Source organism: Tupaia chinensis, unplaced genomic scaffold, assembly GCF_000334495.1.
Source record: "Tupaia chinensis unplaced genomic scaffold, TupChi_1.0 Scaffold000144_1, whole genome shotgun sequence".
Lineage (NCBI taxonomy): Eukaryota > Metazoa > Chordata > Mammalia > Scandentia > Tupaiidae > Tupaia > Tupaia belangeri.
In genome coordinates this window covers 265948-278112 of record NW_006159614.1, presented here as the reverse complement: position 1 = coordinate 278112, position 12165 = coordinate 265948, and the positions used below count along the sequence as shown (strand labels likewise).

The 12165-nt window shown below is 55.6% G+C and overlaps 1 protein-coding gene across 3 annotated transcripts in view; it reads left to right on the top strand.

Annotated features, from left to right (window-relative positions):
* The window catches only part of POFUT3 (protein O-fucosyltransferase 3), a 62128-nt gene that overhangs the window by 31179 nt on the left and 18784 nt on the right, over positions 1 to 12165 (top strand). Inside the window, exon 3 of one of the 3 annotated variants that reach the window (XM_027770558.1) lies at positions 3556 to 4361. The exons of 1 other annotated variant lie outside the window; for it this stretch is intronic. In XM_027770558.1, the coding sequence (XP_027626359.1) occupies positions 3556 to 4361 (806 nt within the window). Of the gene's footprint in view, positions 1 to 3555; positions 4392 to 12165 lie in introns of all 3 variants that reach the window. One more of the 3 variants, XM_027770557.1, reaches the window with a different exon arrangement.

Here is a 12165-nt window from a genome sequence, read left to right as displayed (position 1 = left end):
TGCATGTGGCAGGGCGGGGGAGGGGTGTGGACACCACACTGCACACTGCTGAGGACCCCGAGGGATCTGAGAGTTCTCAGCTCACACCCACCTTCTAGGAGCAACTGGGAAGGCCGAGGCAGCAGGGGTGGGGCAGCCAGGTGTGTGCGTGGGAGGGCGGGGGGCCCTCCCGGCTGAGGGGGCACCTCAGTGGCAGCACCTCGGGCTTCAGGAGGCACCTTGCCTGTGAGAAGGGAGCAAGACCCATGTTGTGACACCAGCGAACCCCTAGAGAGAAGTGGGGTTTCTCTTGGGTCCTGAGTGAGAGTGCCCCCACACGGCCAGGACGAGGGTCTCTCACAGAACAGTGGCCACCTCTGGGGAATGCTGTGTGGGGCATTTCCTTCCTCCAAGCCAGGTCTGCTGTTCCCGGGCACACTGACAGCCAGAGCGGCCTGTGTGCCGAGTCACTGCTCAACTGCCCAGCCGGTGGCCGCTGCCAGCCCTTGGTCCTCACCAGTAGGACGCCGTGGGCCCGCTGGGCTCAGCCCTTGGTAGTAAAGGGGTTAGCGTGTGATGGCCTTCCCTGCACACCCCGCCCGCGCTGCCCGCCCCGCCCTGCCCCGCGGCTCGCCTGCGGTGGCAGCCCTGGTCCACACTGTGGTTGCCGTTCCGTGCAGCAGCACCTGGGCTCCATCTGGATTCTGAGTGGTGGGCCCCTCCTCTCCATGCAGCTCTGCTCCCCACTGCTGCTGGAAGGGGCGTACGCACTTGTCAGGACTCGGTGGGCACTCGCTCACCCGGGAATGAGGGTTCGAATCCCAGGTGCGAATCCGAGCAGCAGTGGAGGTGGCTGGCACGCCATCAGTGCAGCTCATTTCTGCTCTCTATTAAAGGGACGCCCCACCCCTACGCGGGCTGCCCTGCACGCCGAGCAGACTTCAGAGGTGAGTGAGGATGTCATATTCATTTTAAAACGGCCCGATGCTTCTCAGCCCAGAAATGGAAGTGTTTTTGCCGCTATGGAGCGCGCCTGGCCTTTCGCTTTCCCTGCCTGCCCCGGACACCGCTCTGCGGGAGGCAGCGGGACCGGAACCGGCTCCCTGAATGTCGGCCCTCGCCAATGCCAATGGCGGGTTGGGATGCCCTTCCGACCACCCACACGGCTGTCACCTAGCTGCTCCCACAGCTCCCTGGCTCGGCCGGCAGAGGGGGCCCGGCCCCGTCCCTCTACAGCGGCCTGCTCTGCAGGTGGGATCTCCACTGACCCTGTCTAGAATCACCTGGCACCCAGCGGCCAGCTGAGGACCCCACTCCCTCAGGCCCTCTCCCGACCCTCCTCAGCGAGTTCCCGACCTAGTCCTGTCTTAATCCTGTCCTCTGCGGTCTTGGTCTTCCGGCCTGCACCTCTGCCTCCGACTCCCACGGCTGGGACTGGCGTGTTCTCTGCGGAGTGGACGGCTGGACTCTGCTCTGTCTAGTGGAAGCTCCGTGTTCTCACGCAGCCTCCTGGGTCCAGTGCCCACACGGTCCCGGCCAGCCCGAACCCATGGAGCAGCCAGCTTCCACGTGGTGATTGCCACTGTCCCCGAGCTCTCGTGTGCTCGCGTCTCTGCTTCGGTGATCGTCGCCCTTTGCCGGCTCCACCTCCGTAGCCATTGCAATTCCATGTGTGGGTGCATGTGCCTGGATGTCAAAGGTCAGATGGAGCCAAGCCAAGCAGTCGACTCTTCTCCACTTTCACATTGATCACTCATTGCCCACGACAGAGTGAAAGCCTGTACCCATAACAGGTGTCCTTCGGCCATTTCTCTGCCAGCACCTGTCTGCTGGCGTGACCTTACCTGATCTTTAGCTGATTCAAAGCCTTTCTTGAGGGACCAGCAGTTAGCATAATGGCTATGTCTCTGAATTCCCATGTAGTCGACTGCGGTTCAAGTCCTGGATCTGGTGGCTTAAACTCAGGCTGGGCACGTGTGCGTGTGTGCCCAAGATCCCAAGAGGAGAATGGAGGGGAAGGGATTGCGGTGTGGCCATCCCCTCTGGGGGGGTGATTTCTTGCTTTCTGTCTCTCTGTCTCTGTCTCTCTGGCGAGTGCATGCGCCCTATAGCAAAAACCTCTCCAAAAAAAAAAAAAAAAAGCCTTTCTTGACTAACTAGTTTCTCCTTGGTGCACTCTTGGCATCAGAGAGTTTATTTTTATCTGAGAAGAGTGCCCTGGCAGCAGCAGTTCGTTCTGTGAGCCCTGCCAGACTGTGTTTTGTTCTGGGAGTGTGGCCTTGGTGTTCTCCTCTCTCCCCCAGGGGGTGCTGGAAGATGAGTTCTTCTTTCAGTTTATTTATTTCTTGCATCAGGGAGGGAGACAGAGAGAAAAGGAGCTGTACGTGTAACGTGAACACACACACACACACACACACACAGCACCCCGACCAGGTCCCGGCCGGCCTCGGCTATGGGCTCAGTGCACCCAGGAAGGTCTGCACATTCCAGCCCCGAGGCTCCCCTGGGGGCGACCTCACAGAGCATCCCGGTTGTCCGCCGTCTCCTTCCCGTGTTTGGATCAGGGTCCGCAGACGTACCAATGCTCGGGACGCCCAGAGAGGCTGCCGCCCACCATGGTGCCGCCCTTGTTTTCCTCTCAGCTGTAGAAGGCGCGGGCCGGGGCCCCAGCCGCACAGTCGGGACGCAGTCGCTAACCACATCCAGCCCCTCTGCACACCGTCACGTCTCAGGGGCCTTCCGATGAACCCCGTGGGAGCTGGAACCTCTCCTCATTACGATCCTGTGAGGCCGTCTATTTCTTGGGCGCTGGCTCATCGTCATCCTGCCGTGGTCTGCAGCGCGGTGCCATTATCAGCTCTTTGGTCTTAAAAGCCTCTTGCCTGCCATTGGACTACGATCGATTAACTGCATTTGCTGACATCAGTCACGCTGGGTTAAGAAATGCATCCGGTATGTTTCTGCTGGCTCCTTTTCCACGTTTTCACACACACACACACACACACACACACACACACACCCTGCAAATCCACCTGCCAACCTGGTCGCTTTTGTTCTTTCCGGCTTCCTCTTGCTCCTTTCTTTGTAAAGAACTGTTTCTCTCCTCACGTTCCCTGCCCTGTCACCGACGGCACCTCCGGAAGAGCTTACTGCGAGACGGTAGAATACATTCTCCTTTAGAACCTGCCCAGACACGGCCATTTCCTTTGTCATAAGATGAGAAAGATGGGCCAGCACGAGGCGTGTGCTTAAGGTGCTGGCCTCCCATATGGCTGACCATGGTTCAAGTCCTGGACCGGGCAGCTTACAAAGTCATGCTGGGCATGTATGTGTGTGTCCAAAATCCCAGGAAGAGAACGGAGGAAAGGGGATTTTGGTGTGGCCATCCCCCAGGAGGTGATTTGTCTGTCTCTCTCTTTCTCTCTCTGTCTCTTTCCAGTGAGTACATGTACCCTATGACAAAAAAACAAAAGAGAGAGAGAGAGACAGCCCTTCTGCGTGGTGGTGCCTCTGAGCAGGAGCTTCGTACGGTCACACCTCTCTGGCTGTGCTGGTGACACTCTCCTTCCTCCCCAGGTACTGACTTCAGCATCAATAGCCTGCCTCTGCCCCGGAAAGCACATCACGACTGGGCCCTTTTCCACGAGGAGTCCCCGAAGAACAACTACAAGCTCTTCCACGAGCCGGTCATCACCTTGTTCAACCACACGGCCACCTTCAGCCGGCACTCGCACCTGCCCCTCACCACCCAGTACCTGGAGGGCGTGCACGTCCTGCGGTCCCTGCGCTACCTCGTCCCTCTGCAGGCCAAGAACCACCTCAGGCGGACGCTCGCCCCGCTGGTGTACGTCCAGTCGGACTGCGACCCGCCGTCGGACAGGGACAGCTACGTCCGCGAGCTGATGACCTACATCGAGGTGGATTCCTACGGCGCGTGCTTGCGGAACAGAGAGCTCCCTCTGCAGCTGCAGAATCCCGCCTCCATGGACGCCGACGGCTTCTACAGGATCATCGCACAGTACAAGTTCATCCTGGCCTTCGAGAACGCCGTCTGCGACGACTACATCACCGAGAAGCTGTGGAGGCCCCTGAAGCTGGGGGTGGTCCCTGTGTACTACGGGTCCCCCAGCGTCGCAGACTGGCTGCCAAGCAACAGGAGCGTCATCCTCGTGTCCGAGTTCCCGCACCCCAGGGAGCTGGCGCGGTACATCCGACGTCTGGACCAGGACGACCGGCTGTACGAGGCCTACGTGGAGTGGAAGTGGAAGGGCGAGATCTCCAACCAGCGGCTTCTGATGGCCCTGAGGGAGCGGCGCTGGGGCGTGCAGGATGCCACCCAGGACAGCCACATCGATGCCTTCGAGTGCCTGGTGTGTCGCAAGGTGTGGGGCAACATCAGGCTTCAGGAGCAGGTATGGGGCCCGGGGCCGGCCAGAGCGGCTCAGGGCCACCCGGAGGCCTCTGCATTTCTGCAGGAGGGCGCGCTCCTTCTGGCGGGCCAGGGCGGGGAGTGACGTCGCAGTGTCTGGGCCGCTCGAGCTTCCAGGCCGCCCTTGTCCAAGGCCTGCGTTTCTCCCTCTCGCTGCTTCAGAAGTAGAGAAACGAGAGGTTCTCTGTTGTGCACACGCCCCACCCTCAGCCTGCTCCAGGGCAGGTGGTGGCAGGGAGGCCGGTGGGGGCCACCCACCCCGCACCCTCAGGCCCGGCCTGCCCCGGCAGCTAACCTCATCCATGCTGCTTCTCTCCCCCTCTGTCTCTGTCTCTGTCTCTGTCGCTTTCTCTTTCTGGTGCACACACGTGCACTCACACACACACACATACTCATGTACATGTTTATTAATATAGAGACTGTTCAAATAATGAGCTAATCTTTAAAAGGCTTCTTTTTAAAAATTATTTATAATTAACCTTCTTAGTAATGGCTTCAAATTTCTAGATTGCTCTTGTGGTTTTTTTACTTTATTTATAATGGAAATAATACCATTTTCTCTATAACTGAGTTTATTGAAAGAAAAAGATTAGATTCAACTTGTCGTGAAATTACTTTAAATAAAAAACAAAGGGAAGAAGGAGGAGGGCCACCCGCACCACTTGCCTGTCACCGCGGCATCCTGGCCGGGCTCCCGCCCACCCGGGCGCTCCCTGGGCTCCCTGAGAGCAGACAGCGCATCCCAGGTTTGTGTCAGCTGTCAGACCGCCTGCAGTCAGCCCAGCCTGAGCAACGTGTGTGCTCGCCTGCACACAGCACGCGTGCTACACGGGCTTCTGTGCACCTCGTAGGTGTGATTTCCGAAAATTTAGAATATTAGGGCGCTCTTCCTCTAATTTTCACAAATGTGAACATTTAATTCTTTTACCTTTTTTTATATGATAAATTTAACTCAGAAAAGCACTCATGTGCTGAGCCCTCTGAGGTCAGCAGTGGGGGCTCTCAGCACAGCACTGCCCTCCAGCTGCCTCTGCCCCTGCCCGTGCCCCTCGGGGTCTCATTAGAGGGCTGCGTCCCGGCGACAGGCACACACTCATGCTCACACGCTCACTTGCACACACACACACATTCTCTCATACACTCGCATGCTCACTTTCACACTCACACACTCTCACACACACTCTTATACATATACTCACACACTCAGTCCCAAACACTCACTCTCACACACTTAGATCTCCCTCTCACACACTCTCCCACATACACTCACACACTCAGTCACACACTCACGGTCACACTCAGATACGCACTCCTCTCACACACACTCATGTGTACACACTCATGCACACGCACACACACACGGCTGCAGGGAGACATCACCACGCAGAGGCCGCGGTGGTTGCAGGTGCTATTGCCAGTTATTTTCTTGGTAATCAGGGCAGAAAACAGCGTCTGAGGGTGATGTCTGGCCTGAGTGCCTTCCAGACCCCTTCAAGGCTCGGCGGGTGCACTTGCTGAAGTCAGCCCCGCACAGGCCCTCGCCGCCCCGTGGCTCACAGAAGCCGTGTTCGGGGGTGATCGGGCCATGGGGGGTGGGGCAGGCGCTGGTGGACTGCTCGTCCTGCATTGCATTCCCACAGTCAGCTCCGAGCGTGCTCTGTCCTCTGTGTGCTGACGAGGAAGGCAGGAGGTCAGAGCCCCCAGCAAGCCTGTTCCCAGTCACAAGGCCCTCGTCCTGTCCACGTGATCACAGACACCCTGTCCCCGTCCGTGTTCCATTGGCTGACCGCCTGTGAGAAGTAACGTCCACACGCAGGGCGCTCTCCCTGGCCTGTGGGAGTGAGTGAGACTGCTGCCTTCGTAAATGACCCAGAGAGCTCTCGGGTGAGGGTACATTAGAGGAAGGCCTGCCCCAGGCTCCGAGCCGGCATCGCCTCGACCCAGGCCACGCCAGCCCCGCTTTTTTTCTCTGTATGCTGTCATTACGAAGGGGAGGCCGCCCCACGGGTTAATTTTAGTTGTGCATAGACTGTCATTACGGAGGGGAGGCCGCCCCGCGGGTTAATTTTAGTTGTGTATAGACTATGTCCTGGCCAGCCCAGATGGCACAGTGTGAAACAACACTCTCCAATGCTGCAACTGCAAGGGAAGGTTCCAGGTTCACGTCCCGAGGCCCCGGGTACGCTGCAGGCCTGTGTGCATACCTGGTGTGTGCAGAGGGACTGCGGGCCGCGGACCTGGGCCCTTCCTGGGTGACTCAGTATTGCAGAGCTGGGTCTAAACTCTCTCTTTTGATATGTAAAGTCTTTAATTTTGATAAAGTCTAGCCGATCAATAGTTTTCTTTTAAAGTTTATTCTTTTTAAAAAATGATTTTTGTCAAAGGGTGCATGCACTCACCAGAGTAAAAGAGGGAGCGAGAGAGAGGAGAAAGTAAGAAGTGGCCCCCGTGGAGGAGCCCCCCCTGCTCCTTCTCTTCCTTTCTCTCTCCTGGGCTGCTGGGCACACATGTGCTTGGGCCAGGTGCTTTTCAGACCACTGCTCTGGGACTTGAACCGTGTAGTTGGCCATGTAGGATCCACTGCCTTAATCCCCACATCATCGGCTGGCTCAGAGTTCATGCTTTTTGTCTTATTTAAGAAATCTCTGTCGGGACCAGCCGGTGGCTTAACAGTTACATCACTGGACTCTCACGTAGCCGACCACGGTGCAGTCCCGGACCTAGTGACTTAAACTCATGCTGGTTGCCTGTGAGTGTATGCTGGAGGTCCCAAGAGAAGGGACTGCGGTGTGGCCATTTCCCCAGCGGTGACTTCTTGCTTTCTGTCTCTCTGTCTTTCTCTGTCTCTCTGGTAAGCACACGTACCCCATAGCAAAAGCTCTCTCTAAAAAAAGATCCTTGTCTAACCCAAAGTTACTAAAATCTGCTTCTCTTTTTCCCCAAATTTTATAATTTTAACTTTTACATTTAGGTCTATGACCCATTAGAGGTGACTTCTGTGATACGGTGTGAGGGAAGAGTTGAGGTTTGTTTATTTGGATATCCAAGTGTACCAGCGTAATTTTTGGGAAAGATTATACCTTCCTGATTGGACTGGTTTTTGTTCTTTGTTTTGATTAACGAATGAATCAATTGCCCATATACATATGGGTCAAGTTCCGGATTTGTCAATACGACTGTGTTTATGGTAATCCCACACTGCCTTGAGAACAGTAACTCTATAAAAAGACTTACACGAGGTGATGTCAGTCTTCCAACTATGTTCTCCTTAGAAATCGATTTTACTCTTTTGCTTTTATTTTTCCATGTAAATGTTAGATTCACTTTGTCAATTCCTACGAAAATTACTGGTGGCATTTTCAGGGGGATTGCTCTGAATCGATGCATCAGTGGGAGAACTGCAGCAGTATTGAGAAATGGGACCCGTGTACATGCCCGAGCTATTCGTTTATTCTCTTTATGTTTTTAATTGCCAGAGGGTGCATGTGCTTGCCAGAGAGACAGAAAGAAGGAGAGAGCGAGAGGGAGGAGAGCACCTCCCAGTGGGGCGTGGCCATGCCACCATGAGGGTTTTGGGCACACACGTGTGCCAGTGTGTCGCTCAGGTCTCTGGGCTTGGGACCCGGACTGCGGTCAGCTGTGTGGGAACCAGCTCCCGTCACCACCCAGCTATGGGGCCAACCCTGCCCGTTTATTTAGGTCTTTGATTTCTCTAAATGGTAATTCGTCATTTCTGGTGTGTGTTTTATAGCTCTTTAGTCACATTTGTCCCCAAGTAGTTTATACTTTTGATGCTATAGGAAACGGTAATTTTTAAAAGTTATTTTCTGACTCTTGTTAGTATATAGGAAAGAATGCTTTTTGTGTACTGACTTTCTGTACTTTCTTAAACTCATTGATTAGTTCTGGCACTTTTTTTTTTGTAATAGAGGTTTTTGCTATAGGGTGTGTGCATTTACTGGAGAGACAGAGAACCAGAAAGCAAGAAGTTGCTCCCAGAGGGGCTGGTCATGCCACAGTCCCTTTCCCTCGGTTCCCCTCTTGGGATCTCGGGCACGCACGCACATGCACCTGGTGTTTCAAGCTGCTGGGTCTGGGACTCGAACACACGCTGCTACTTAGGAATCCAGTAACATAACCACTACACCATCTGATGGTCCCTCTGGCACTTTTTAAATATGTGTCTGTGGAGGTGGAAAGGGTTTCCCGATAGTCTCCCAGCTAAAGCTGATCACCCTGGGCCAAGGAATGAACTCTTTTGGAAAAACAGTTTCTTATTCACATACTAGTTGTTACAATGTGATCTTTCCGTACTTATACACATTGTATGCTGGTTATATCAGGGCAATCAGCATCCATTAGCTCAACCATTGGTAAGGTGGTGCATAGTTGGTCCACAGTGGTTACCTTGTATATAGCAGCAATAGTGGTAACATTGTACATAGTCTGTCTATCTACAGTGGTAACATTGTGTACCCTCCAGCTACGGTGGTAACATTGCGGCTACTGTGGTCCCTAACCCCTCCCTGAGACCCTGAGACGCTTCCCTGCAGCAGCCACTCTTGCACCTCCCCCTGCAGTTCTAGCTCTGTTACTCAGCACCCTCTACACACAGCACCCCAGCTTTCTTCCTGGAGTCCACCCACGTCTCTCCCTTTTTCCCATCCAGGAGGGGCACTCCTGTCAGCCTCTCCCTGGTCCTGTCTTCCTTCTGGTGTTGATGGAGGTCCGTGGGATAGAGCACTGAGTGAGTGAATTCCTCTCCGAGTCTGGGCCCAGCTGCTCCAAGCAGACCGGCGTCCATTCCTTAAGACCGTCCCAGTGCTAACTGACTTCCTCTGGCTGTTTGTGTAGTGGCCCCCTCTCCCCTGTCCCCCAGGGTAAGCAGACCCTACATTCTCCTCTCCTTTTGGGGACGTGGGACTGTTAGGATAGTGTAAAGAGAGGTTATGAATTTGAGGATTATCCAACTTCTTCTTGTTAGGGGTCACATTTTTTTTTTTTTTTTGAAGCAAAACCTCTTGAAATTATTTGAGAAAGTTTTTTGGTTTTTTGCCCCAAGCCTCAGGTGGAAAGAGCTGATGAAACTCAGTTCCTTCTAAACATGCCCTAACTGCTCTCGGACACGCTACCTTCAGGTCATGCGGGGAGGCGTGTGTGGCGGGACAGCTGGAGTGGGAGTCCACTTCCTACCATTTCTTTCTGTGGCGCGTCTTCAGACTTGATCCCAACGTCGAGCGGGTGAAGAAACAGGCCGTCACTGTTGACACTCTACTGAAACGCCACGCAAGGTTGGGGAGGGACGGCGACTGCAGGTTGAGATCGCTAGCCTCTAAGCAGGCCTGGAGCCGAGTGTCGTGGACAAGCTGCCCGCCAGTCTGTGCTGGGACATGCAGTGTTGCCAATTTACTGTCCAAAGTAGCCTATTTTAATCTTTTGTCAGTTTCGACCGCAATATCATCCTTCCCACTGAACCCAAACTCCCTTTTCTTCCTTTTTCTTTATTTTATTGAGATTTTTGCTATAGGGTGTGAGACATAGAGATAGAAAGCAAGAAATTGCTCCCCAGAGGGATAGCCATGCCTCAATCCCTTTCCCTCCATCCTCCTCTGGGGATTTTGGGCATGCATGCACATGCACCCAGCATGAGTTTCAAGCCTCCGGGTCCAGGGCTAGAACCATAGTCAGCCACGTAGGAGTCTAGCACCTCAATCACTACACCACCTGCTGCCCCGACCCCGTCTTCTGTAGTGAGCTCCTTGCCACCTGCCTCCGATTTCCATTCAGTAGGTTACAGCCTGCCTCCAGGCTACCAGCCAACCAAGGAGGCACGGCCTCAGAGGGCTTGAGCCTCTTCCTGACTGATCTGCTCCATCAGCTTGAGCTATGGCCGATGTAACCCAGCATGGAGCCCGGAGCTGGGCCTTTGGCCTCTGATTAGTCTTAGGCTCCAAGATCAGCTCTCAGGGGTTCCTAAAAGGAGGAGGCTTTGGGGAGCACAGCCTTCACACTCCGCCTGAGTTCTGAGTCATTAACAGCTCACACTTGCACTCAGTCTCTTCAGACACCCGAAGGCAAATTTGAAGTGTCCCTTTACATGTGTGTCTGAGGCTTTTGCACATTACCACTCTGGTCATGGGTTTGGGGAAGTGATACCGCAGAGGTGACCGTCCCCTCGTACCCGTGGGCAGGGGTATCCATGCGGCCCATGAGGTGGTGTTAGCTCCGACTGCCTGACTGAGCGGTGTCTGCTAGGTGTTTTTCATGGCCACGTTCCTAATTTTCCAGCTGGGCCGTGTGATTCCCTGAGTCCAGCCCACACTCGGAGGGCACGTGAGCCTCACGTCCTTGATCAAGGACTGTCAGGCCGTTGGACACATGCCAACCACCGCAGTAATTTGTGAAGGTGGGGAGACAGCGCGAGGCTGTGTAAATGTCCTTCTTCCTCAAGGTTTTACCGGCCCACAGGAAGGCTCATGGCTGGCTCTTACCCTTGCTTGCTGCATGCTTCAGTTGTTTATTTAAAATACGTCCATTTCTCCTGAGAGAGAGACAAGCACGCTGCACGGGCCTCACGCCCACCCGCCAGGTCTCGGGCCACGGGCCACGGGCCACGAGGAGGCGTCAGGACACGAGCCGGGCCCTCCACGTGGGCCTGGCACTGCAGGGCGGGGTGTCACCACTGCAGTGCCACCAGCCTCCTTGCTTTGAACTCCCGGTATTGCCGTCACGGGAGCCAGCACCTCGGACTGGACGGACTCTCCCCGCGGGTGGCTGGAGACTCCCGGCTCCTTCCGAACAGGCTGAGGCCCCTCAGCGCGGGGAGACTGCCCGGTGATTGCCGCGCTGTTTCTTCCCTCCCTGCTCTCCTGGCCCGGATCCGTGCACACCAGACACGCGGGCTGAGCTCCGCTTTCGGGGACTAACCTGGGGCCGGCGTGCAAGTGCTTTCCCTGCTCTTTATGGAATGTCTCTCCACTTTTTTTTAATAATCGTTTATTTAATTTTATTTGTTATTATTAGCAGTATTTTTCAATTTTGATCAGAGAGAGAGAGAGCTGCCAGGTCTGAAACTCAAACCGTGGTCGGCCACGTGGGCGCCCTGCTGGTCCATGCAGCTTTCTAAAATGTTTTCTGAAAAGTTCTGCTCCTTGCTGTGTCTCTCAGTGCCGGTAACTCTTCTCGGCCCCTCTGTACCCGTGGAGACCCGCTCCTGTCGGGGTTGGACAGTGTCGTGGGAGGGCCCTGCCGTGGCTCACGGGGATGGTCCCCCACGGGGATGGTCCCCCACGGGGATGGGCCCCTGGGCCGCTGTCCTGGGGCCACACCCAAGTTCTGTCATCCTGGACACACTGGTCCCCTCAGACGGACCCTGGGGCCCGGCCTGGCTGGGGCGCTGTGGGTGTGCGGGAGGAGGACGGCCTTCACGACCGGCACCTGGGCGCTCCCGGAGCCTCCCTGCCAGGGCGTCGCCTGTGCCGCTGTCCCGGACGGAGAGCCCGAGGCCGACTTCCCGGGGAGTGACCGTGTGCTGGTCAGGCCGAGGTGGGGCTCGATCCAGCCCCGAGGAGCAGAGCAGGCCCTGCCCGCCCTCAGGCGGCCTCCGTCAGTCCCTCCTAGTCCAGTACCTTCTCTCTGGAGGGGAGCCTCGGCCCGCGGGTTCTGCCTTGTAAGGCAGGCTCTTCTCACCCACGCTGGTGCCAGCTCGGCCTCGAGTCTGTTAAGGTCTTGCCGCCATCCCACCTGTTTCCAGCCTC